This window comes from Anolis carolinensis, unplaced genomic scaffold, assembly GCF_035594765.1.
Source record: "Anolis carolinensis isolate JA03-04 unplaced genomic scaffold, rAnoCar3.1.pri scaffold_75, whole genome shotgun sequence".
Classification (NCBI taxonomy): Eukaryota; Metazoa; Chordata; class Lepidosauria; order Squamata; family Dactyloidae; genus Anolis; species Anolis carolinensis.
In genome coordinates this window covers 32501-60000 of record NW_026943884.1, presented here as the reverse complement: position 1 = coordinate 60000, position 27500 = coordinate 32501, and the positions used below count along the sequence as shown (strand labels likewise).

The window sequence follows — 27500 nt, the reverse complement described above, 5'->3', positions numbered from 1 at the left end:
CCACACCCGAAGAGGAGGAGGAGGAAGAGGAGGAGGTCTCGGGGGTCATCCGGGCAGAGGAAGGGCCCGAGCCCAACACAGGAACAGGTACCAATTTCGGGTTATAATCGGGGGTGGGAAACCCAACCTCGGGGTCAGGAACCCAACCTTTGGGGTCAGGAACCCAACCTCAACCCCACCTTGGGGTCAGGAATTCAACCTTGTGGTCAGGAACCCAACCTTTGTGGTCAGGAACCCAACCTCAAGCCAACCTTGTGGTCAGGAACCCAACTGTAGGGTCAGGAACTCAACCTTAGGGTCAGGAACCCCACCTTAGGGTCAGGAACCCCACCTTGGGGTCAGGAATTCAACCTTGTGGTCAGGAACCCAACCTTTGTGGTCAGGAACCCAACCTCAAGCCAACCTTGTGGTCAGGAACCCAACTGTAGGGTCAGGAACTCAACCTTAGGGTCAGGAACCCCACCTTAGGGTCAGGAACCCCACCTTGGGGTCAGGAATTCAACCTTGTGGTCAGGAACCCAACCTTTGTGGTCAGGAACCCAACCTCAAGCCAACCTTGTGGTCAGGAACCCAACCGTAGGGTCAGGAACCCAACCTCAAGCCAACCTTGTGGTCAGGAACCCAACTGTAGGGTCAGGAACTCAACCTTAGGGTCAGGAACCCCACCTTGGGGTCAGGAACCCAACCTTGGGGTCAGGAACCCAACCTTGGGGTCAGGAACCCAACCTCAACCCAACCTTAGGGTCAGGAACCCAATCTTGGGATCAGGAACCCAATCTCAGGGGTCAGGAACCCAACCTCGGGGTGGGCACCCAACCTCAACCTAACCTCGGGCTCAGGAACTCATCTCTGGGGGTCAGGAACCCAAACTCAACCCAACCTCAAGATAGTGTGGTGACGGAAAGGCCCGTCCAGGCCTCGTGTGTGGGTGACCAGGTGTGCGTCGCTTCTCTCCTTCTGCTTCAGCCCCGAAGTCCATCATGAAGCGGCACGGACTCCCGGCCACGGCCGAGCGGAAGACCCTCCAGTTCGTGGGGTTCCTGAACGGCGAGTACGGATCCCTCTTCCTTTGGATTTGGGGAGGGTCTGGGATCTAGATCGTGACGGAAGCGTGTTCGGCACACGTTCCTGACCATCTCCCTAAATCCCCGTCAGGTACGAGAGCACGTCCTCCAGTGAGGAAGAGGAAGAAGAGGAGGAAGAGGAGGCCACCCGCCAAAGCACACTGGAGACAGTGAGCCCATGGGATAGGATTCCTGAGTCCCCCCCCCCCCAAGACTCCCATATCCACATGTATCCAGACACTCTCGATAGGACTCCCGTATCCGCAGTTGTATATCCCCCGAGACTCCCGTTGAGACTCCCATTAGGACTCCCGTATCCGCATGTACTCCCCTCGAAACTCCCGCCAGGACTCCCATATCTGCGTATATTCCCCTCGAGACTCCCGTATCCGTGTGGACCCCTGTATCCGCAACCCTTCCAACTGGGTCTCTCTCTCTCCCGGGTGAGGCGTGGTTCGGGGCCTCCAGCCGGAAGGACTCCTCGGCGGAGGAAGTGTCCGTCCTCCTGGGGTCACTCTCGCCGGACACCCGGAGACGGCTCCTCGGACTCTCCGACGCGGACGGCAACACGGCCCTTCACTACAGCCTCTCCTACGGGAACTTCGGCATCGCCCAGCTCTTGCTGGACACAGGTGAGTGGCCAGGGGCGGGGTGTCCGAAATGGGGTGGGCGGGTCCGTGACGGACACCTGGATCTCGCTCTCTCCATGACCTCTGTTTTGACGGACACCTGGATCTGTCACTGTCTTTCGTTTAGGGTTCTGTCATGTCGACCGTCCGAACAAGGCCGGCTACACGGCGCTGATGCTGGCGGCCCTGGCGCCCGTCCGGCGGGAGGAAGAGATGGACGTTGTCCGGAGGGTCTTCCGCCTCGGAAACGTCAACGCCAGGGCCGGACAGGTCGGACTCTAGTCATCTACGATCCCGTTTGTTTACTTGTTCTATATTCTTTTATGCAGCTTCCTTTGCTCTATGTTTCCTGTGGGCGAGATCTGGGGCTGCTCAGAGCTCAGACTCTTATCAATATTATAATATTGGAGATTACAACGTTCTTCAAGCTTCCTCTAGTATATGATCCTGTTTGTTTACATCTTGTATATTCTGTTACGCAGCTTCCTTTGCTCTATGTTTCCTGTGGGCAAGATCTGGGGCTGCTCAGAGCTCAGACTCTTATCAATATTATAATATTGGAGATTACAACGTTCTTCAAGCTTCCTCTAGTATATGATCCTGTTTGTTTACATCTTGTATATTCTGTTATGCAGCTTCCTTTGCTCTATGTTTCCTGTGGGCGAGATCTGGGACTGCTCAGAGCTCAGACTCTTATCAATATCATCATAATATTGGAGATTACAACGTTCTTCAAGCCTCCTCTAGTAGTCTATGATCCTGTTTACATATTGTATATTCTGTTATGCAGCTTCCTTTGCTCTATGTTTCCTGAGAGAAACACATGGCGAGATCTGGGACTGCTCAGAGCTCAGACTCTTATCAATATTATCATAATATTGGAGATTACAATGTTCTTCAAGCCTCTTCTAGTCTATGATCCTGTTTGTTTACATGTCATATATTCTGTTATGCAGCTTCCTTTGCTCTATGTTTCCTGAGAGAAACACATGGCGAGATCTGGGGCTGCTCAGAGCTCAGACTCTTATCAATATAATATTGAAAATTACAACGTTCTTCAAGCCTCCTCTAGTAGTCTATGATCCTGTTTGTTTACATGTTGTATATTCTGTTATGCAGCTACCTTTGCTCTATGTTTCCTGTGGGCAAGATCTGGGGCTGCTCAGAGCTCAGACTCTATGTAATATTATATTAATAATAATAGAGCTCAGACTCTTATCAATATTATCATAATATTGGAGATTACAACGTTCTTCAAGTCTCCTCTAGTAGTCTATGATCCTGTTTGTTTACATCTTGTATATTCTGTTATGCAGCTTCCTTTGCTCTATGTTTCCTGTGGGCGAGATCTGGGACTGCTCAGAGCTCAGGCTCTATGTAATATTATATAAATAATAATAGAGCTCAGACTCTTATCAATATTATCATAATATTGGAGATTACAACGTTCATCAGGCCTCTTCTAGTATATGATCCTGTTTGTTTACATCTTGTATATTCTGTTATGCAGCTTCCTTTGCTCTATGTTTCCTGTGGGCGAGATCTGGGACTGCTCAGAGCTCAGACTCTATGTAATATTATATTAATAATAATAGAATAATAATGTCCGAATGTCCGTCTGTCCTTTCCAGGCGGGTCCGACGGCCCTGATGCTGGCGGTCAGCCACGGGAGGCAGGACGTGGCCGAAGCCCTCTTGGACGCAGGAGCTGACCCCCACCTGCCAGACGAGGAGGATGACACCTGTCAATCACACAGTCAGACTCCCAGTGACCACTCTCTGGACGGTCAAGTTGCCATCCAAGACCCGCCGGACAATGGCAATGTCCCAATTATTATTATAATTGACGCTCCGGACGACCAGACCACTCCCCAGGGCCACGTAAGGACCCCCAGAGTAATAACCATCATCACAATAATAATATAATTATTATATTTTATTTATATTATTTATATAATTGAATATATGTATAATATAAACTTAGATAATTTAGTAATATTATATATTATTTACATATACTTCTATTGTTATTTATTTTAACCATCATCACAATAATAATATAATTATATTTTATTTACATTATTTATATAATTGATTATATTTACAATTAATATAAACTTAAATCATTTAGTAATATTATATATTATTTACATATACTTCTATTGTTATTTATTTTAACCATCATCACAATAATATAATTATTATATTTTATTTATATTATTTATATAATTGATTATATTTACAATTAATATAAACTTATATCATTTAGTAATATTATATATTATTTACATATACTTCTATTGTTATTTATTTTAACCATCATCACAATAATAATATAATTATTATATTTTATTTATATTTTTGAATATATTTACAGTTAATATAAATTTATATCATTTAGTAATAATAATTATATATTATTTACATATACTTCTATTGTTATTTAGATTTTTAATATATTATTTTTTAGTATTTTGTAGGTACTATTATTTTTATATTATATATTTTATAATATATATATTTATCATTAATACATTTTATAGTTTAATAATAATTATTATATACTATTATTTAGATTTTTAATATTATTTTATTATTTTTAGTATTTTATTAATACTATTATTTTTTATTTATATATACAGTATATATATATGTATAAAGTTATATAATTTTGTCATTATAATATATTATTTATATATATATTTATACTGTTATTTTGATTTTTAATACATTATTTTCTTATTTGTAGCATTTTATAAATACTTTTTATATATTTTACGTTTATATAATATATATAATTTAGATAAGCTAGATTATTATATATTATTTATATACTTACACTATTATTTATTTTGATTTTTAATATATTATTTTCTCATTATTTTTAGTATTTTATAAATGCTATTTTTATTTATATACTTATGTAATATATAAATATTTATAATTGATATACAGTAGAGTCTCACTTATCCAACATAAACGGGCCAGCAGAATGTTGGATAAGCGAATATCTTGGATAATAAGGAGGGATTAAGGAAAAGCCTATTAAACATCAAATTAGGTTATAATTTTACAAATTAAGCACTAAAACATCATGTTAAGACAACAAATTTGGTAGAAAAAGTAGTTCAATATGCAGTAATGCTATGTAGTAATTAATGTATTTACGAATTTAGCACCAAAATATCACAATGTATTGAAAACATTGACTACACTTGGATAATCCAGAACGTTGGATAAGCGAGTGATGGATAAGTGAGACTCTACTGTAGTGATAATATATAATAATATAATATAAAGCAAATATAATAATAAAAATAAATAGTAATGATATATAATAATATAGTAATAGAAAGCAATATAATAATAATAAATAGTAATAGTATGTAATAATATAAAGTAATATAATAATAAATAGTAATAGTATATAATAATATATAATATATAATATAAAGTAATACAATATAGTAATAGAAAGCAATATAATAATAATAAATAGTAATAGTATGTAATAATATAAAGTAATATAATAATAAATAGTAATAGTATATAATAATATATAATATATAATATAAAGTAATACAATATAGTAATATAAAGCAATATAATAATAATAAATAGTAATAGTATATAATAATATAAAGCAATATAATAATAAATAGTAATAGTATATAATAATAATATATAATATAAAGTAATACAATATAGTAATATAAAGCAATATAATAATAATAAATAGTAATAGTATATAATAATATAAAGTAATATAATAATAAATAGTAATAGTATATAATAATATATAATATATAATAATATAAAGTAATACCATATAGTAATAGAAAGCAATATAATAATAATAAATAGTAATAGTATATAATAATAATATATAATAATATAAATAAATAGTAATAATAGTAATAATAATATAGTAATATAAAGCAATATATATATAATATATATAATTTATATAATTAATCATAATTATATATTATTTATATATACTCATACTATTATTTATTTTTGATTTTTAATGTTATTTTCTTATTTTTACTATTTAATAAATCATATTTTAATTATTGTCTTTATTTCCTTGCAGGAGAATGGGAAGACCCCTTGCGGCGAGTGAACATAATAATACATAATAAGTACATACCTAATATTATTAGGTACATCATTAAATATATAGCAAGACATAATGATGATTGGTCAACCTCTTTCTCCCCCTTATTTTGGCCAATGAAAAAGCACCCACACCAGCTTAGAAAGTTGGCAAAACCCAAATTTATTTCAGTCCCGGGACATTTTCAATATTCTTGCATCAAATAACGTCTTGACGGGCGGCAGGTCCAGCGGAAGGGCTCTCAACACATCTAAAAGATAAAAAAAAATTAATATATTAATTGCACAAACATAAATAATATCATATATTTATTTTATATTATAAATATATATATATCAATAACACATTGCACAAACAAATAATATATATTTATTTTATATTATAAATATATATATATATCAATAACACATTGCACAAACATAAATAAAATCCTATATTTATTTTATATTATAAATATATATATATATATATATAAATAACACATTGCACAAACATAAGTAATATCATATATTTATTTTATATTATATATATATATATATATATATCAATAACACATTGCACAAACATAAATAAAATCCTATATTTATTTTATATTATAAATATATATATATATCAATAACACATTGCACAAACATAAATAATATCATATATTTATTTTATATTATAAATATATATATATATATATCAATAACACATTGCACAAACATAAATAAAATCATATATTTATTTTATATTATAAATTATATATATATATCAGTAACACATTGCACAAACATAAATAAAATCATATTTCTTTTATATCTATATATATATATCATACAAAATAAATATGTGTACTAATATAGATAACATATTTTATATTATAAATATATATAATATAATATATATTATAAACACGGATGATATATAACGTTATCTATATTAATACATATATTTTATATTATACACGTATATATTTATAATATGAAATAAATGTCATCTATATTAATACATATATCTTGTATTATAAATATATATATATAATATATATAAATATATGTTACCTATATGAATACATGTATTTATTTTGTATTATATATTTTATAATATAAAATAAATGTGCCATCTATATTAATACATATATTTATTTTGTATTATATATATATATATATATATATATATATATATATATATATATATATGAGAATATATATATTTACAATATAAAATAGATGTGATATATATATATATACTAGCTGTGCCCGGCCACGCGTTGCTGTGGCAAAGTGGTGGTGGTATTGGTTAAAAATTGTTGTGTAATTTTTATTTGACGTTATTTGTAATTTTTTTTATTAATTTTATTGTAAGTTATATTTTTATTTATTATATTTTATTATTTTCTTGTATTATTTTTAGTTATTTTCTGTTTTTATATTTTACTGTATTAATTTTTTAGTGTTTTTAATTATTTTTAGTGTTTTTAATTATTTTTTATTGGGTTGCTAGGAGACCAAGTGGGCGGAGCTTAGCCTTCTAACTGGCAGCAATTGGATAAAAACAATTATTCCTCTCCCTCTAATTAGGAATTTATTTTTCTTTTCTTTTTGTTGTATCAACCTAGAGGTGTGGATGAGGGGTTGTGCTGTCAATTTTCGAGGTTGTGGGGTGTTTACTTTTGTTGTTTTGTCCGCTGCCGTGATGCCATCACTCTTTTATATATATATAGATAGATATAGATATAGATATATAGATATATATATATATAAAATGTAAATGAAGACCACGCCAACCTTTCAGCGCAGGCGCCGTGCCTCTCTCTCGGACTCGAGGAGGGTGAGGACGTCTCCTTCTCGGACGGGGCCTTTCACGTTGCGGATGATGGACCGGCTGGTGTCGTCCATGAACTCCACGCGGACCTTGAGCAGAACAGAAAGGAAGGAGGAAGAAAACGAGTCCTATTACGATCTAGGTCAGGCGAAATGTCAGGAGAGAGTGCTACCCCACAGGGCCAAAACAGCCCGGGAACCTCACCACGACCCCCACGAAAGCCTTCGACAACCTACGAATGTGATACGATAGCGAACCAACCTTTGAGGACACTGTAAGCCACAAAATGCAGGCAAAACGTCAGGAGAGAATGCTACCAACACAAGGCCACACAGCCATATGAACAATTATAATTATAATTGTGTGTGTATGTATGTATGTATATATATATATATATATGAGTGACCAACCTCTGAGGAAATATATTATATATAATAAATAAATGAATAAATAAAATAAATAAATGATCGTGAGCAACCTCTGAGGGTGCCGTTAGCCACAAAATGCAGGAGAAACGTCAGGAGAGAATGCTACCAACACAAGGCCACACAGCCATATGAACAATTATAATTATAATTGTGTGTGTGTGCATGTATGTATGTATATGAGTGACCAACCTCTGAGGAAATATATTATATATAATAAATAAATGAATAAATAAAATAAATAAATGATCGTGAGCAACCTCTGAGGGTGCCGTTAGCCACAAAATGCAGGAGAAACGTCAGGAGAGAATGCTACCAACACAAGGCCACACAGCCATATGAACAATTATAATTATGTGTGTGTGTATGTATATATGTATATATATATATATATGAGTGACCAACCTCTGAGGAAATGTATTATATATAATAAATAAATGAATGAATAAATAAAATATTAAATACATGAATAAGTAAAATAAATAAATGATAATGACCAACCTCTGAGGGTGCCATTAGCCGCAAATACAGGCAAAACGTCAGGGGAGAGTGCTACTACACAAGGCCACACAGCCATATGAATGATTATAATTGTGTGAGAGGAAATATATTATATATAAATAAATGAATAAATAAATAAAATAAATAAATGATCGTGAGCAACCTCTGAGGTTGCCGTTAGCCGCAAATGCAGGAGAAACGTCAGGGGAGAGTGCTACCACACAAGGCCACACAGCCATATGAATGATTATAATTGTGTGAGAGGAAATATATTATATATAAATAAATGAATAAATAAATGAAATAAATAAATGATCGTGACCAACTTCTGAGGTTGCGAAACGTCAGGGGAGAGTGCTACCAAACAAGGCCACACAGCCATATGAATAATGATTATTATTATAATTGTGTGTGAGGAAATATATTATATATACATAAATGAATAAATAAATAAAATAAATAAATGATCGTGAGCAACCTCTGAGGATGCCGTTAAGCCGCAAATGCAGGAGAAACGTCAGGGGAGAGTGCTACCACACAAGGCCACACAGCCATATGAATAATGATTATTATTATAATTGTGTCTGAGGAAATATATTATATATACATAAACGAATAAATAAATAAAATAAATAAATGATCGTGAGCAACCTCTGAGGTTGCCGTTAAGCCGCAAATGCAGGAGAAAGGTCAGGGGAGAGTGCTACCACACAAGGCCACACAGCCATATGAATAATTATTGTAATTTTGCGTGAGGAAATATATTATATATAAATAAATGAATAAATAAATTAAATAAATAAATGATCGTGACCAACCTCTGAGGTTGCGAAACGTCAGGGGAGAGTGCTACCAAACAAGGCCACACAGCCATATGAATAATGATGATTATTATAATTGTGTGTGAGGAAATATATTATAGATACATAAATGAATGAATAAATAAAATAAATAAATGATCGTGAGCAACCTCTGAGGGTGCCGTTAAGCCGCAAATGCAGGAGAAACGTCAGGGGAGAGTGCTACCACACAAGGCCACACAGCCATATGAATAATGATGATTATTATAATTGTGTGTGAGGAAATATATTATATATACATAAATGAATAAATAAATGATCGTGAGCAACCTCTGAGGGTGCCGTTAGCCGCAAATGCAGGAGAAACGTCAGGGGAGAGTGCTACCCCCACAAAGCCAGTCAACGTATTAACATATCCGGAAGGCCCCCGACAACGTATTAACACATATGATGATCTACAATAGCGTCCCGTCACGTTCGGGGCCCTCACCTGGGTGCACTGGCCCTGGGATCCGGTGCGGCCTAGCACTTTGGTCACGCGGGCCAGCTTGATCGGCTGAACGCGGCTCGTGTCCATCGCGGCTGAAGGCTCGAGCGGAAAGAGTCACGTGGCCGCGCGCGGGCGCTTATATACCCTCCCGGGCCACGCCCACTTCCTCTCAAAGGCCTCGCGAGACTTCGCCATATCTTGAAGCCTGTACCGCTAAACTCTCGCGAGAGCTTCCTACCTCCTCCCATACGCTCAAGTTCCTTGAATCAACTCGTGCTTCTAAACTCTCGCGAGGCTTCGGGCAAATTGTCCTTCCCCAACTTGTATACTAGCTAAACTCTCGCGAGATTTGGGACAACCTGTTATTCCCCTCAGCAGGGGGTTGTAATAACCCTACTCGTTCAAAACATCGCGAGACTTCGTCAATTCTGAAGCCTATACCGGCTAAAATCTCGCGGGACTTCGAGGTTCTAATAACCCTATTCGTTCAAAACATCGCGAGACTTCGCCTCTTCTGAAGCCTATACCGGCTACAATCTCGCGGGACTTCGAGGTTCTAATAACCCTATTCGTTCAAAACATCGCGAGACTTCGCCTCTTCTGAAGCCTATACAGGCTACAATCTCGCGGGAATTCGAGGTTCTAATAACCCTACTCGTTCAAAACATCGCGAGACTTCGTCAATTCTGAAGCCTATACCGGCTAAAATTTCGCGGGACTTCGAGGTTCTAATAATCCTAGTCGTTCAAAACATCGCGAGACTTCGCCTCTTCTGAAGCCTATACAGGCTACAATCTCGCGGGAGTTCGAGGTTCTAATAACCCTATTCGTTCAAAACATCGCGAGACTTCGCCTCTTCTGAAGCCTATACAGGCTACAATCTCGCGGGAGTTCGAGGTTCTAATAACCCTATTCGTTCAAAACATCGCGAGACTTCGCCTCTTCTGAAGCCTATACAGGCTACAATCTCGCGGGACTTCGAGGTTCTAATAACCCTATTCGTTCAAAACATCGCGAGACTTCGCCTCTTCTGAAGCCTATACAGGCTACAATCTCGCGGGAGTTCGAGGTTCTAATAACCCTATTCGTTCAAAACATCGCGAGACTTCGCCTCTTCTGAAGCCTATACCGGCTACAATCTCGCGGGAGTTCGAACATCGCTCAACCCATCGCAGGACCTCGCCTCCTCTCAAGTCTCTAAACTCTCGCGAGACGTGGGGCTTCATTCCCCAACCTGTATCCTCCCTAAACTCTCGCGAGATTTGGAACAACCTGTTATTCCCCTCAGCTGGGGGTTCTGATGGACCGTACTCATTCAAAACATCGCGAGACGTTGTCAATTCTGAAGCCTATACCGTCTAAAATCTCGCGGGACTTTGGGTCTCTGTCCTTCTACACGGGCTGTGAGGGAATCCGGCTAAGCCACGCCTACTAAATCAACATATCGCGATACTTCGGCTCTTCAAGCCTCTACAGTTGCTAAAGTCTCGCGAGAACTGGAGTCCCTCATCGTCCTTGGTTACCACAGAAGTGAAGATGGCGTCGGCAACTAGTATCATCCGGAGGCTCCGCAATTTTTTCTCCGGGGTAAGGACATCTAATATATTTTTCCCGCTTCCTCAAGGCAACTGTTAAACAAGGCTCAGAAATATATATATATTTCCCCGTTTCCCGCCTCATTTGGTAGTCAAATGAGCCTGATCCCAGCCGCAAGGGATTGTGGGAATTGTAGTCTCCCCTTAACTTCCGGTATGGCTCCCAATGCACTGTATTGCCTTGCTCTTTGGGGGTCATAATGTTAACTTTCTCAAAAAGTGTATTTACAAACATTATATATTGACATATTCTATTAATATTATATTTTTGGGTCCTAAAGTAACTTCCCATTCATGTATATAGATATATAGATATATATAGATATATATATGTATGTTTTCTTATTTTATTATATTATATTACTATTACAGTATATTATAATATTCTTGTATTATATTACAATATAAACTATAATAATATAACAAGAATATTATAATATAATATAATAGTAATATAATAATAATATAAGAATATATATGTATATCTACATACATGAGTGGGAAGTTACTTTAGAACCCAAAAATTTAATAATAGAATATTAGTAACTTCCCATTCATGTATATAGATATATAGATATATATATGTATGTTTTCTTATTATATTATATTACTATTACAGTATATTATAATATTCTTGTATTATATTACAATATAAACTATAATAATATAACAAGAATATTATAATATAATATAATAGTAATATAATAATAATATAAGAATATATATGTATATCTACATACATGAGTGGGAAGTTACTTTAGAACCCAAAAATTTAATAATAGAATATTAGTAACTTCCCATTCATGTATATAGATATATAGATATATATAGATATATATATGTATGTTTTCTTATTATATTATATTACTATTACAGTATATTATAATATTCTTGTATTATATTACAATATAAACTATAATAATATAACAAGAATATTATAATATAATATAATAGTAATATAATAATAATAAACATATCTACATACATGAATGGAAAGTTACTAATATTCTATTATTATATTTTTGGGTCCTAAAGTAACTTCCCACTCATGTATGTAGATATACATATATATATATATGTATGGTTTCTTATTATTATATTACTATTATATTATAATCTTGTTATGTTATAGTTTATATTATAACAAGTTACTTTAGGACCCAAAAATATAATAATAATAATAGTAATAATAGAATATGTCAATATACAATGTTTGTAAATGCACTCCTTGAGAAAGTTAACATTGAGATTATATTATAGTTAATATTATAATATGATATATATTATCTTAGTTAATGTTGTATTATATTGCAATATAAACTATAATCATATAACAACATTAATATAATATATATCATATTATAATATTAACTATAATATCTCAATGTTAACTTTCTCAAGGAGTGCATTTACAAACATTGTATATTGACATATTCTATTATTATTATATTTTTGGGTCCTAAAGTAACTTTCCATTCATGCATGTAGCTATATATATATATATATATATATATGTTTTCTTATTATATTATTATTATATTACTATTATATTATAATCTTGTTATATTATTATAGTTTATATTGTAATATAATACAACATTAACTAATATAATTTATATCATATTATAATATTAACTATAATATAATCTCAATGTTAACTTTCTCAAGGAGTGCATTAATAGTAACATAATAATATAATAAGAAAACACACACACACATATATATATATATATATATCTACATACATGAATGGGAAGTTACTTTAGGACCCAAAAAATATTAATAATAATAATAGAATATAGATACGATAAATATAGATAATAGATACGATAAATATTTTCCACATGAAGCGGATACATGCTTTCCATGTTTAATCAAACAGATCTTTTTTTTTATTTTGCTCACAGAGAGACCTCCAAGCAAAGCTGCAGCTGCGCTACACAGAGATCTCCAAAAGGTAAACAATCAACAGGAGAGAAGAAGAGGTTTTGCATAGAAAACAACCTTTATTATTAGTGTTGTTATTGTTAAAAAGTGCAGTGCACTGATTAGAATGGCACTCAATAGATCCACTATGGCTTTATTATAATAATACCAATAATAATAATAATAATAATAATAATAATAATTAATAAAATAATAATAATAATAATAAAAGTAAATATAATAATAAAAGTATTGGAGAATGAGCACGCAAAGATACTGTGGGACTTCCGAATCCAGACTGACAAAGTTCTGGAACACAACACACCAGACATCACAGTTGTGGCAAAGAACAAGGTTTGGATCATTGATGTTGCCATCCCAGGTGACAGTCGCACTGACGAAAAACAACAGGAAAAACTCAGCCGCTCTCAGGACCTCAAGATTGAACTGCAAAGACTCTGGCAGAAACCAGTGCAGGTGGTCCCAGTGGTGATGGGCACACTGGGTGCCGTGCCAAAAGATCTCAGCCGGCATTTGGAAACAATAGACATTGACAAAATCACCATCTGCCAACTGCAAAAGGCCACCCTACTGGGATCTGCAGCATCATCCGAAAATACATCACACAGTCCTAGACACTTGGGAAGAGTTCGACTTGTGATTTTGTGATACGAAATCCAGCATGTCTATCATGTTTGCTGTGTCATAATAAAATAATAATAGTAATAATAATACATCACACAATAATAATAATAATAATAATAATACATCACACAGTCCTAGACACTTGGGAAGTGTTCGACTTGTGATTTTGTGATACGAAATCCAGCATATCTATCTTGTTTGCTGTGTCATAATAAAATAATAATAATAGTAATAATAATACATCACACAATAATAATAATAATAATAATAATACATCACACAGTCCTAGACACTTGGGAAGTGTTCGACTTGTGATTTTGTGATACGAAATCCAGCATATCTATCTTGTTTGCTGTGTCATACAACGTCCTTGTGTTGATAATAATAATAATAATAATAATATCCTTCTTTCTTCCAGGACGCAGCCTCCTCCGCACCTCCCCGTGGGGCCCAGCCACAAGTTGGCCGCCAATTCGTACTGCGCTCGGGATGGACGCAGAGAGACCTTCCCTCCGGTCATCCTGGTCTCTCCGCAGAAGGCTCTGCCGGCCGCCAGGTCTGTGCTCCTGGGTTATTATTATTACTCTAAACAAGAGCCTGGATGGCCATCTGTTGGGAGGGCTCTGATGGTGTGTTCCATCACTGGCAGAATGGGCTTCTATTATTATTATTATTATTATTATTATTATTATTATTATTATTATTATTATTATTAAGAGCCTGGATGGCCATCTGTTGGGAGGGCTCTGATGGTGTGTTCCATCACTGGCAGAATGGGCTTCTATTATTATTATTATTATTATTATTATTATTATTATTATAAAGAGCCTGGATGGCCATCTGTTGGGAGGGCTCTGATGGTGTGTCCCATCATTGGCAGAATGGGCTTCTATTATTATTATTATTATTATTATTATTATTATTATTATTATTATTATTATTATAAAGAGCCTGGATGGCCATCTGTTGGGAGGGCTCTGATGGTGTGTCCCATCATTGGCAGAATGGGCTTCTATTATTATTATTATTATTATTATTATTATAAAGAGCCTGGATGGCCATCTGTTGGGAGGGCTCTGATGGTGTGTCCCATCATTGGCAGAATGGGCTTCTATTATTATTATTATTATTATTATTATTATAAAGAGCCTGGATGGCCATCTGTTGGGAGGGCTCTGATGGTGTGTCCCATCATTGGCAGAATGGGCTTCTATTATTATTATTATTATTATTATTATTATTATTATTATTATAAAGAGCCTGGATGGCCATCTGTTGGGAGGGCTCTGATGGTGTGTCCCATCATTGGCAGAATGGGCTTCTATTATTATTATTATTATTATTATTATTATTATAAAGAGCCTGGATGGCCATCTGTTGGGAGGGCTCTGATGGTGTGTCCCATCATTGGCAGAATGGGCTTCTATTATTATTATTATTATTATTATTATTATTATTATTATTATTATTATAAAGAGCCTGGATGGCCATCTGTTGGGAGGGCTCTGATGGTGTGTCCCATCATTGGCAGAATGGGCTTCTATTATTATTATTATTATTATTATTATTATTATTATTATTATTATTATTATAAAGAGCCTGGATGGCCATCTGTTGGGAGGGCTCTGATGGTGTGTCCCATCATTGGCAGAATGGGCTTCTATTATTATTATTATTATTATTATTATTATAAAGAGCCTGGATGGCCATCTGTTGGGAGGGCTCTGATGGTGTGTCCCATCATTGGCAGAATGGGCTTCTATTATTATTATTATTATTATTATTATTATTATTATTATTATTATTATTATTATAAAGAGCCTGGATGGCCATCTGTTGGGAGGGCTCTGATGGTGTGTCCCATCATTGGCAGAATGGGCTTCTATTATTATTATTATTATTATTATTATTATTATAAAGAGCCTGGATGGCCATCTGTTGGGAGGGCTCTGATGGTGTGTCCCATCATTGGCAGAATGGGCTTCTATTATTATTATTATTATTATTATTATTATTATTATTATTATTATTATAAAGAGCCTGGATGGCCATCTGTTGGGAGGGCTCTGATGGTGTGTCCCATCATTGGCAGAATGGGCTTCTATTATTATTATTATTATTATTATTATTATTATTATTATTATTATTATAAAGAGCCTGGATGGCCATCTGTTGGGAGGGCTCTGATGGTGTGTCCCATCATTGGCAGAATGGGCTTCTATTATTATTATTATTATTATTATTATTATTATTATTATTATTATTATAAAGAGCCTGGATGGCCATCTGTTGGGAGGGCTCTGATGGTGTGTCCCATCATTGGCAGAATGGGCTTCTATTATTATTATTATTATTATTATTATTATTATTATTATTATTATTATAAAGAGCCTGGATGGCCATCTGTTGGGAGGGCTCTGATGGTGTGTCCCATCATTGGCAGAATGGGCTTCTATTATTATTATTATTATTATTATTATTATTATTATTATTATTATTATTATTATAAAGAGCCTGGATGGCCATCTGTTGGGAGGGCTCTGATGGTGTGTCCCATCATTGGCAGAATGGGCTTCTATTATTATTATTATTATTATTATTATTATTATTATTATTATTATTATTATTAAAGAGCCTGGATGGCCATCTGTTGGGAGAGCTTTGGTGTGTTCCCCCGTTGGCATAATGGGCTTCTATTATTATTGCATTTATTTATATAATTATAATACGTATATTTATTTTATAGCCTGGCTGGCCATCTGTCGGGAGGGCTTTGCTTGTGTCATCCCTTGTGGCAGAACGGGGTTGGTCTGGATGGCCCTTGGGGGTCCCGTTGAACTCTAGGATGTGCCGATTTCCCATTTCTCTTGCAGTCCGGAGTCTTCAGTCGCCACGGCGGAGAAGAAACCGGTCACGCCGGGCTTCCAGCCGCGGAAATGGGAACTCTCTAAGGACGAACCCTATTTGTGATCACGGGGCGGCCCTATATCTCTAAAACCTCTCTGCTTCGGATTCAATAAACTCTTAATTGAAACCGTTGTCAAGCGCTTGTTCCTTAAGGCTATTAAGATAGTAAACAATAGCAAATAGTAAGTAATAGTAACCAATAGCAACAGCAGCAAATATATTTATTTGTATTAATATAATAATAATAATAAAACTTTATTTTAATTGAAACTGTTGTCAAGCGCTTGTTTCTTAAGGCTATTAAGATAGTAAACAATAGCAAATAGTAAGTAATAGTAACCAATAGCAACAGCAGCAAATATATTTATTTGTATTAATATAATAATAATAATAAAACTTTATTTTAATTGAAACTGTTGTCAAGCGCTTGTTTCTTAAGGCTATTAAGATAGTAAACAATAGCAAATAGTAAGTAATAGTAACCAATAGCAACAGCAGCAAATATATTTATTTGTATTAATATAATAATAATAATAATAATAATAATAATAATAAAACTTTATTTTAATTGAAACTGTTGTCAAGCGCTTGGTTCTTAAGGCTATTAAGATAGTAAACAATAGCAAATAGTAAGTAATAGTAACCAATAGCAACAGCAGCAAATATATTTATTTGTATTAATATAATAATAATAATAATAATAATAATAAAACTTTATTTTAATTGAAACTGTTGTCAAGCGCTTGTTTCTTAAGGCTATTAAGATAGTAAACAATAGCAAATAGTAAGTAATAGTAACCAATAGCAACAGCAGCAAATATATTTATTTGTATTAATATAATAATAATAATAATAATAATAATAATTAAACTTTATTTTAATTGAAACTGTTGTCAAGCGCTTGTTTCTTAAGGCTATTAAGATAGTAAACAATAGCAAATAGTAAGTAATAGTAACCAATAGCAACAGCAGCAAATATATTTATTTGTATTAATATAATAATAATAATAATAATAATAATAATAATAATTAAACTTTATTTTAATTGAAACTGTTGTCAAGCGCTTGTTTCTTAAGGCTATTAAGATAGTAAACAATAGCAAATAGTAAGTAATAGTAACCAATAGCAACAGCAGCAAATATTTATTTGTACTAATATAATAATAATAATAATAATAATAATAATAAAACTTTATTTTAATTGAAACTGTTGTCAAGCGCTTGTTTCTTAAGGCTATTAAGATAGTAAACAATAGCAAATAGTAAGTAATAGTAACCAATAGCAACAGCAGCAAATATATTTATTTGTATTAATATAATAATAATAATAATAATAAAACTTTATTTTAATTGAAACCGTTGTCAAGCGCTTGTTTCTTAAGGCTATTAAGATAGTAAACAATAGCAAATAGTAAGTAATAGTAACCAATAGCAACAGCAGCAAATATATTTATTTGTATTAATATAATAATAATAATAATAATAATAATAATAATAATAATAATAATAATAAAACTTTATTTTAATTGAAACTGTTGTCAAGCGCTTGTTTCTTAAGGCTATTAAGATAGTAAACAATAGCAAATAGTAAGTAATAGTAACCAATAGCAACAGCAGCAAATATTTATTTGTACTAATATAATAATAATAATAATAATAATAATAATAATAATAATAAAACTTTATTTTAATTGAAACTGTTGTCAAGCGCTTGTTTCTTAAGGCTATTAAGATAGTAAACAATAGCAAATAGTAAGTAATAGTAACCAATAGCAACAGCAGCAAATATATTTATTTGTATTAATATAATAATAATAATAATAATAATGGGGTGAGAAAAAGATAAGAATAAAACCACGGGGAGCAGATAGGGGCAAATTATTATTTATTTATTGGGGCAAATAGGCAGCAATCTCCCATTAATAGTAAATATATCCGGGTATTAAAATTAATATTTTATATGATTTATGTAGAATATATATATATATATATATAATAGTACTGCTAATATAATAATAATATATCATAATATAATACAATATGATACGATATTAACATAGATATAAAATAGTACTGCTAATATAATTTAATAATATATCATTACAATATAATACAATATATCATAATGTAATATAATATTAATATATATATATATTATAGTACTGCTAATATAATAATATATCATAATATAATACAATATGATACGATATTAACATAGATATAAAATAGTACTGCTAATATAATTTAATAATATATCATTACAATATAATAAAATATTATATCATAATGTAATACAATACGATATTAATATATATAATAGTATTGTTAATATAATAATATATCATTACAATATAATACAATATTATATCATAATGTAATACAATATAATACGATATTAATATATATAATAGTATTGTTAATATAATAATATATCATTACAATATAATACAATATTATATCATAATGTAATGAAATATAATATAATATTAATATATATATTATAGTGCTGCTAATATAATATATAATTACAATATAATACAATATTATATCATAATGTAATATAATACGATATTAATATATATACTATTAATATAATATAATATATCATTACAATATAATATAATACAATATATCGTAATGTCATACAATATAATATAATATTAATATACATATATTATAGTACTACTAATATAATAATATATAATTACAATATAATAGAATATTATATCATAGTGTAGTAAAATATAATATTAATATATATAATAGTACTGTTAATATAATAATATATCATTACATTATAATATAATACAATATATCGTAATGTAATACAATCTAATGCAATATTATAATACAGTACAATAGAATACAATATTGTAATATAATATAATACAATATCATAATATATAATTACAATATAATATTTTATATATACATACAATATTAATAACAATGTAATACTGAGTTAGAGGTTGGCGCATGCGCGGTGAGGTCCACTCCGGTAAGGGGAGAGAACTGCGCATGCGTCACTCCAGCGAGGCGCTGCTTTCTGCGCCTGCGCCCATGTGGCTCGTTGGCGCATGCGCAGTCTTTCCCCGGCTTACCTGCATGCCCGCTGAGAAGTCATTCGGAGTGGCTCTCCCGTCAGAGCCGGTATGGGGCGATGGCTGCTCCCTTTCCTCTTCTTTCTGGCGGCAGCGGAGGCCGGTAAGCGGAGAGAGGCGGGAGGCCTAGCCGGGGAACCGGGCTGAGGTAAAAAACGGTTTTTCCCCGAGTCCCGAAGCCACGCTTCATTGGACGACGCCCATTGGTGGGTTGCTCCGCCGAGGAGCGCGGCGATTGGCCAGAGTTGCCACAGTCCCCGCCCCTCGGTAGGATCTTCGCCTTCTCATTGGCCATCCCCTTTTCTAGCCCCGCCCCTTTAGGAATGTCATTGAGTCCCCTCAGCTCCTGTGGACTCCAACTCCCAGAATTCCTGCGCCTCGGCCGCAATGGCTAAGGCTTCTGGGAGCTGTAGTTCGATAACGTTTTGGAACTTTTAAAGACTTATTTCGATGGGGGTTTGACTGTTTTGATAATTAAATATTGGTTGTATAATTAGTCATTTGATTACTTTTATATAAAAAATAAGGCTTTTCTATGTATATTCTGGTGTTCCATATGGGAACACATTCTGAATCATAATCATAATCATAAATATATTAATAATAATAATAATAATAATAATAATATGAAATCCAGCATATCTATCTTGTTTGCTGTGTCATAATAAAATAATAATAATAATAATAATAATAATACGAAATCCAGCATATCTATCTTGTTTGCTGTGTCATAATAAAATAATAATAATAATAATAATAATAATAATAATACGAAATCCAGCATATCTATCTTGTTTGCTGTGTCATAATAAAATAATAATAATAATATGAAATCCAGCATATCTATCTTGTTTGCTGTGTCATAATAAAATAATAATAATAATAATACGAAATCCAGCATATCTATCTTGTTTGCTGTGTCATAATAAAATAATAATAAATATAATATGCATACAGTAATAATAATATGGCGACAATAATAATAATATTGTGACAGTAATAATAGCAAATATCATATGCCTACAATATAATAAATATAAATATAATATGCTTACAGTAATAATAATAATACATATAATATACATACAGTAATAATAATAATAATACATATAAATATCATATGCCTACAATAATAATAATAAGGTGACAGTAATTAATTTAATACATATAATATGGTGACATTAATAATAATAAATATAATAATAATAAATCTAATATAATATGCTTACAGTAATAATAAGGCAATAGTAATAATAATAGTAAATAATAAATATGATATGCCTACAGTAGTAATAATAATAATGAATATAATGTTTACAGTGATAATAATATTAAATATGTTTACAGTGATAATAATAATAGAAATAGTAAATATTATGGCGACAGTAATAATAATAGTAATATTAATAATAATAATAATAATAATAATAATAATAATATGGCGACAGTAATAATAATTATAATTATAATATGCCTATAGTAATAATAATAAATATGCCTACAGTAATAATAATTATAATATGCCTACAGTAATAATAATAATAAAATAAAAATAATATGCCTGCGGTAATAATAATAATATGGTGACAGTAATATTAATAATAATAATAATAATAAATATGTTTACAGTAATAATAATAAATATAATACGCATACAGTAATAATAATAATATGCCTACAGAAATAATAATAATAATAATATATGCTTACAGTAACAATAATAATAGTAATAACATGCCTACAGTAATAATATTAATAATTATAATATGCCTACAGTAATAATAATATGGTGACAGTAGTAATAATAATATGCCTACAATAATAATAATAAATATAATACGCATACAGTAATAATAATAATAATATGCCTACAGAAATAATAATAATATATGCTTACAGTAACAATAATAATAGTAATAATATGCCTACAGTAATAATAATTATTATTATAATATGCCTACAGTGATAATAATATGGTGACAATAATAATAATAATAATAATAATAATAATAATAATAATAATAATGAATATAATAATACTAGCTGTGCCCAGCCACGCGTTGCTGTGGCATTTTCTGGTGGTGTTGGTGAGAAATTGTTGAGGTCGTGGTGGTATTGAATGTCTGTTGTATGGTTGTCTTTATGTTTAGTATGCACACTGAAGTGGATTATGTGGCAGTGTGGAGTCAAGATAATCCAGTGCAAAGCAGATAATATAAGATTTAAATGGGTTATATTGCTATGTGGAAGGGCCTTGAGTCTACACTGCCATATAATCCAGTTAAAATCCGATAATCTGTATTTTATAGGCAGTATGGAAGAGGCCTAAGTGAGGCCTAACTCTGCCTGTCCCCTGGGCTGAGTAGGTTGCTAGGAGACCAAGTGGGCGGAGCTTAGCCTTCAAACTGGCAGCAATTGGATAAAAATTATTATTCCTCTCCCTGTAATTAGGACTTTATTTTTCTTTTCTTTTTGTGGTATCAACCTAGAGCCGTGAATGATGGGTTGTGTTGTCAAATTTCGAGGTTGGGGGGCCTGTAGTTTTGTTGTTTTGTGGGTCGCCGTGATGCCATCACTCTTTTATATATATAGATATGCCTACATTAATAATAATGATGAATGTAATATTATATGCCTACAGTAATAATAATAGATATAATATGCATACAGTAATCTATATATATAAAAGGATAAAGTTGCGGGCGCAGTGACTATAACAACAAAACTAAACATCCCACAAATACGAAACTTGGCAACACAATGCAAAAGCCTTGCCTTCCGGTTACAACAACACAACCACACCACAAAACCACAATCTGGACCCACAAAACTCACAACAACACATCATGACTATAACAACACAACTAAACGCCCTAGAAATACAAAACTTGGCAACACAACACAAAAGCCTTGCCTCCCGGTTGTAACAACACAACCACACCACAAAACCACAATCCGGACCCATAAAACTCACAACAATACATCGTGACTATAACAACACAACTAAACGCCCCAGAAATACAAAACTTGACAACACAACGCAAAAGCCTTGCCTCCTGGTTGTAACAACACAACCACACCACAAAACCACAATCCGGATGCACAAAACTCACAACAAAGCATTGTGACTATAACAACACAACTAAACGCCCCAGAAATTTGAAACTTGGCACACAACTAAATGCCCCAGAAATACAAAACTTGACCACACAACGCAAAAGCCTTTCCTCCCAGTTGTAACAACACAATCACACCACAAAACCACAATCCAGACCCACAAAATTCACAACAATGCATCATGACTATAACAACACAATTAAACGCCCCAGAAATACGATACTTAGCAAAACAACGCAAAAGCCTTGCCTCCCGATTGTAACAACACAATCACACCACAAAACACAATCCGGACCCACAAAACTGAAAAATTGAACAAGGTAACAGACTTCAAATACTACTACTAATGTGAGTATAAAGAAGGGTGGAGGTCACAGCATAAATACAACCTAATGTAGACTGACCAACACCACCAGACTCAGACACAGCAACGCGTGGCCGGGCACAGCTAGTAATAATAATAATAATAATATCTGGACCATGGTTAATGCTCTTCCCCTGTTTATGTTGCCCACTTCCTTTCTCTTGCAGAGGGCTCCCAGTGCGCCAATGTGGGGCAATTCCGCTGTGCGGACGGTGTCGGGCCTTGCCTGTCCTCGGGGCGCTTGTGTGACGGGCGCCGGGACTGTGCGGACGGCTCGGACGAGGCCGAGGAGCGCTGCGCCTTCTCCTCCTCCTTCTGCCGGGAGGACGAGTTCCGGTGCTCGCCGGGCGCCGAGTGCTACCCGCGGGCCTTCCTCTGCGACCGGCACCCCGACTGCCCCGACGGGGGGGACGAAAGGGGGTGCGCTGCCCAGGAGACGGACGCTCCGGCCACAACGGAAAAGACCCAGACAGGTGCGTTGGTTTGGTCCCCATCACGACGGTCCTCCCTCTATTATTATTATTATTATTATTATTATTATTGTATTATTACACGAGCATGTATTATTATTATTTCTCTCTCCTTTTAGAGGCCCTGGATGACCTTGAAAATACAGCGCACGAACACTGGGTGATTCTGACCATTGTTGGTGAGTTACCTTATCATATCTATATATATAAAAGAGTGATGGCATCACGGCAGCGGACAAAACAACAAAAGTAAACACCCCCCAACCTCGAAAATTGACATCACAACCCCTCATCCATGCCTCTAGGTTGATACAACAAAAAGAAAAGAAAAATAAATTCCTAATTAGAGGGAGAGGAATAATTGTTTTTATCCAATATAAAAAAGTGATGGAATCCTGGCGACCGACAAAACAACAAAACTAAACACCCCCCAACCTCGAAAATTGACATCACAACCCCTCATCCATGCCTCTAGGTTGATACAACAAAAAGAAAAGAAAAATAAATTCCTAATTAGAGGGAGAGGAATCATTGTTTTTATCCAATGGCTGCCAGTTACAAGGCTAAGCTCCGCCCACTTGGTCTCCTAGCAACCCACTCAGCCCAGTGTTAATAAAATAATGATAAAAAAATAAATACAAATAAGACAATAAAAAATTATAAAAAACACTAAAATAATTAATACAATAAAATACTATAACAAAATGACTAAAAATAATACAACAAAATAATAAAATATAATAAATAAAAAAGATAAGTGACAATAAAATTAATTTAAAAAAATACAAATAACGTCAAATAAAAATTCCACAACAAGTTTTAACCGATACCACCACCACTTTGCCACAGCAACGCATGGCCGGGCACAGCTAGTATTGTATATTATTATGCATGCATTATTATTAAATCATCACATTATTATTGTATCATTATCATCAGTATCATTAAATTATATAATAATATTTCATTATTCATAAAATATCATTATATTATCACATTATATCATCTAATATTTTTGTATGGTTATATTATATTGTTACCTGTATTATTATATTGTTATATTTTATTATTATTTGTATTATCATTATACTATATTATTATCGTATAGTATCATCTACTTATATTTTTATCGTATAGTATCATCTTATATATAATTATATTTGTATTACCTGTATTATTGCTTACATATGATTATATTTTTTATTATACATATTCTTGCCTTTATATTATTATATATCATATATCATCAAATATTTTATATTATTTTTTATTATAACCTGTGTTATTGTCATACTATTATATTTTATTATTACCTGTATTATTATTCACATATTATATTTTATTATTATTCATATTATTTATTTATTTATTTACATCACTTTTACTCCGCCTTTCTCCCCGAGGGGACTCAAAGCAGCTTACAAAAATTCAGTACCTAAAAACAATGTAAAAACAACAATTCATTTAAAACAATCTACAAAACAACAATTCATATAAAACAGGTCGTCATTATATTATCATATATCAGCTAATATTTCAATATTAATTTTTATTATTGCCTGTATTATTATTCTCATATTATTATATTTTATTATTACCTGTATTATTACTATTATCATATTATTATATTTTATTATTATTCATATTATCGTCATTGTATTATATGATCATATCATCTAATATTTTGTATTACATTTTATTATCACCAGCTAATATTTCAATACTAATTTTTATTATTATTCTCACATTATTATATTTTATGATTATTCATATTATCACATTATATTATATGATCATATCCTCTAATATTTTGTATTACATTTTATTATCACCAGCTAATATTTCAATACTAATTTTTATTATTATTCTCAAATAATTATATTTTATGATTATTCATATTATCGTCATTATATTATATGATCATATCCTCTAATATTTTGTATTACATTTTATTATCACCAGCTAATATTTCAATACTAATTTTTATTATTATTCTCAAATAATTATATTTTATGATTATTTATATTATCGTCATTATATTATATGATCATATCGTCTAATATTTTGTATTACATTTTATTATCACCAGCTAATATTTCAATACTAATTTTTATTATTATTCTCAAATAATTATATTTTATGGTTATTCATATTATCGTCATTATATTATATGATCATATCCTCTAATATTTTGTATTACATTTTATTATCACCAGCTAATATTTCAATACTAATTTTTATTATTATTCTCACATTATTATATTTTATGGTTATTCATATTATCGTCATTATATTATATGATCATATCCTCTAATATTTTGTATTACATTTTATTATCACCAGCTAATATTTCAATACTAATTTTTATTATTATTCTCAAATAATTATATTTTATGATTATTTATATTATCGTCATTATATTATATGATCATATCGTCTAATATTTTGTATTACATTTTATTATCACCAGCTAATATTTCAATACTAATTTTTATTATTATTCTCAAATAATTATATTTTATGGTTATTCATATTATCGTCATTATATTATATGATCATATCCTCTAATATTTTGTATTACATTTTATTATCACCAGCTAATATTTCAATACTAATTTTTATTATTATTCTCAAATAATTATATTTTATGATTATTCATATTATCATCATTATATTATATGATCATATCCTCTAATATTTTGTATTACATTTTACTATCTCCAGCTAATCATTCAATATTATTTTTTATTATTATTCTCACATTATTATATTTTATTATTACCTGTATTATTATTATTCTCATATTATTCTATTTTATTACTGCCCAGCACTCCTGGTCTTGGCGGCCGCGGTCCTTGTCTCATATTTTTATATTTTATTACTACCTGTATTATTATTATCATATTATATTTTATTATTATTCATATTACAGTCTCATATTTTTATATTTTATTTTATTTTTATTTTTTTTCGTGTCAGGAGCAACCGGTGTTGCTTCTGGAGTGAGAGAATTGGCCGTTTGCAAGGACGTTGCCCAGGGGACATTGCCCGGATGTTTTGATGTTTTACCATCCTTGTGGGAGGCTTCTCTCATGTCCCCGCATGTATATTTTATTATTACCTGTATTATTATCATATTATATTTTTATTATTCATATTATTATTATTATTCTCATATCATTCTATTTTATTACTGCCCAGCACTCCTGGTCTTGGCGGCTGCGGTCCTTGTGGTCAGTCTTCCGCGGCCGGTCAGTCGCGACGCCAAGTCTCTCCTGTTGAGATTCCGCCTGGATCAGGCCTCCGAGGAGGAGCTCATGAGGAAAGAGCAGCCCTGACGTCCGTTTCAGAACTGGATTATAGAGGAGTCTGCACTGCCACTTATCCCAGTTTCGAGGCAGAACGGACGGGTCTCCGAGAAAAAGAAGGATGCAAAAAGAGGAGGAGAAATCGTTTCAGTTCCCTTCGGGGTGGTGGATTATAAACACAGAAACGGACGCGGACGGGCTCTCCTTCCTTCCCGAAATCCGGAAAACGGGGA

General features: G+C 32.6%; 4 protein-coding genes across 5 annotated transcripts in view; 3 read left to right on the top strand and 1 right to left on the bottom strand.

The window, feature by feature from the left end:
- The window catches only part of LOC134295089 (KN motif and ankyrin repeat domain-containing protein 3-like), an 8618-nt gene extending 2800 nt beyond the window's left edge, over positions 1-5818 (top strand). The window contains exons 3-9 of the mRNA XM_062967022.1: positions 1-87; positions 967-1051; positions 1156-1234; positions 1513-1696; positions 1821-1963; positions 3325-3573; positions 5789-5818. The exon at positions 1-87 is cut by the window's left edge and continues 627 nt beyond it. Coding sequence (XP_062823092.1) covers positions 1-87; positions 967-1051; positions 1156-1234; positions 1513-1696; positions 1821-1963; positions 3325-3573; positions 5789-5818 — 857 coding nt within the window. The remainder of the gene's footprint in view (positions 88-966; positions 1052-1155; positions 1235-1512; positions 1697-1820; positions 1964-3324; positions 3574-5788) is intronic.
- A 132-nt stretch (positions 5819-5950) lies between these two features.
- LOC134295088 (small ribosomal subunit protein eS28) lies at positions 5951-9995 on the bottom strand. The gene is made up of 3 exons (XM_062967021.1): positions 9835-9995; positions 7582-7707; positions 5951-6062 (listed from the first exon to the last, which is right to left on the bottom strand). Exons 1-2 carry the CDS (start codon positions 9919-9921, stop codon positions 7585-7587), a joined length of 210 nt encoding a protein of 69 aa, XP_062823091.1. The 5' UTR covers positions 9922-9995; the 3' UTR covers positions 5951-6062; positions 7582-7584.
- A 1267-nt stretch (positions 9996-11262) lies between these two features.
- On the top strand, positions 11263-17039 carry LOC134295087 (NADH dehydrogenase [ubiquinone] 1 alpha subcomplex subunit 7-like). Its single transcript, XM_062967020.1, has 4 exons — positions 11263-11421; positions 13337-13386; positions 14419-14556; positions 16874-17039. Exons 1-4 carry the CDS (start codon positions 11371-11373, stop codon positions 16968-16970), a joined length of 336 nt encoding a protein of 111 aa, XP_062823090.1. The 5' UTR covers positions 11263-11370; the 3' UTR covers positions 16971-17039.
- A 2913-nt stretch (positions 17040-19952) lies between these two features.
- LOC134295083 (low-density lipoprotein receptor-like) overlaps positions 19953-27500 on the top strand; it is a 38221-nt gene continuing 30673 nt past the window's right edge. For both annotated transcript variants that reach the window (XR_010001642.1, XM_062967016.1), the window contains exons 1-4: positions 19953-20111; positions 23657-23962; positions 24079-24138; positions 27161-27500. The exon at positions 27161-27500 is cut by the window's right edge. Coding sequence is in view for 1 of the 2 variants with exons in the window: in XM_062967016.1 (XP_062823086.1) it covers positions 20060-20111; positions 23657-23962; positions 24079-24138; positions 27161-27297 (555 nt within the window). In the remaining variant the exon portion in view is untranslated. The remainder of the gene's footprint in view (positions 20112-23656; positions 23963-24078; positions 24139-27160) is intronic.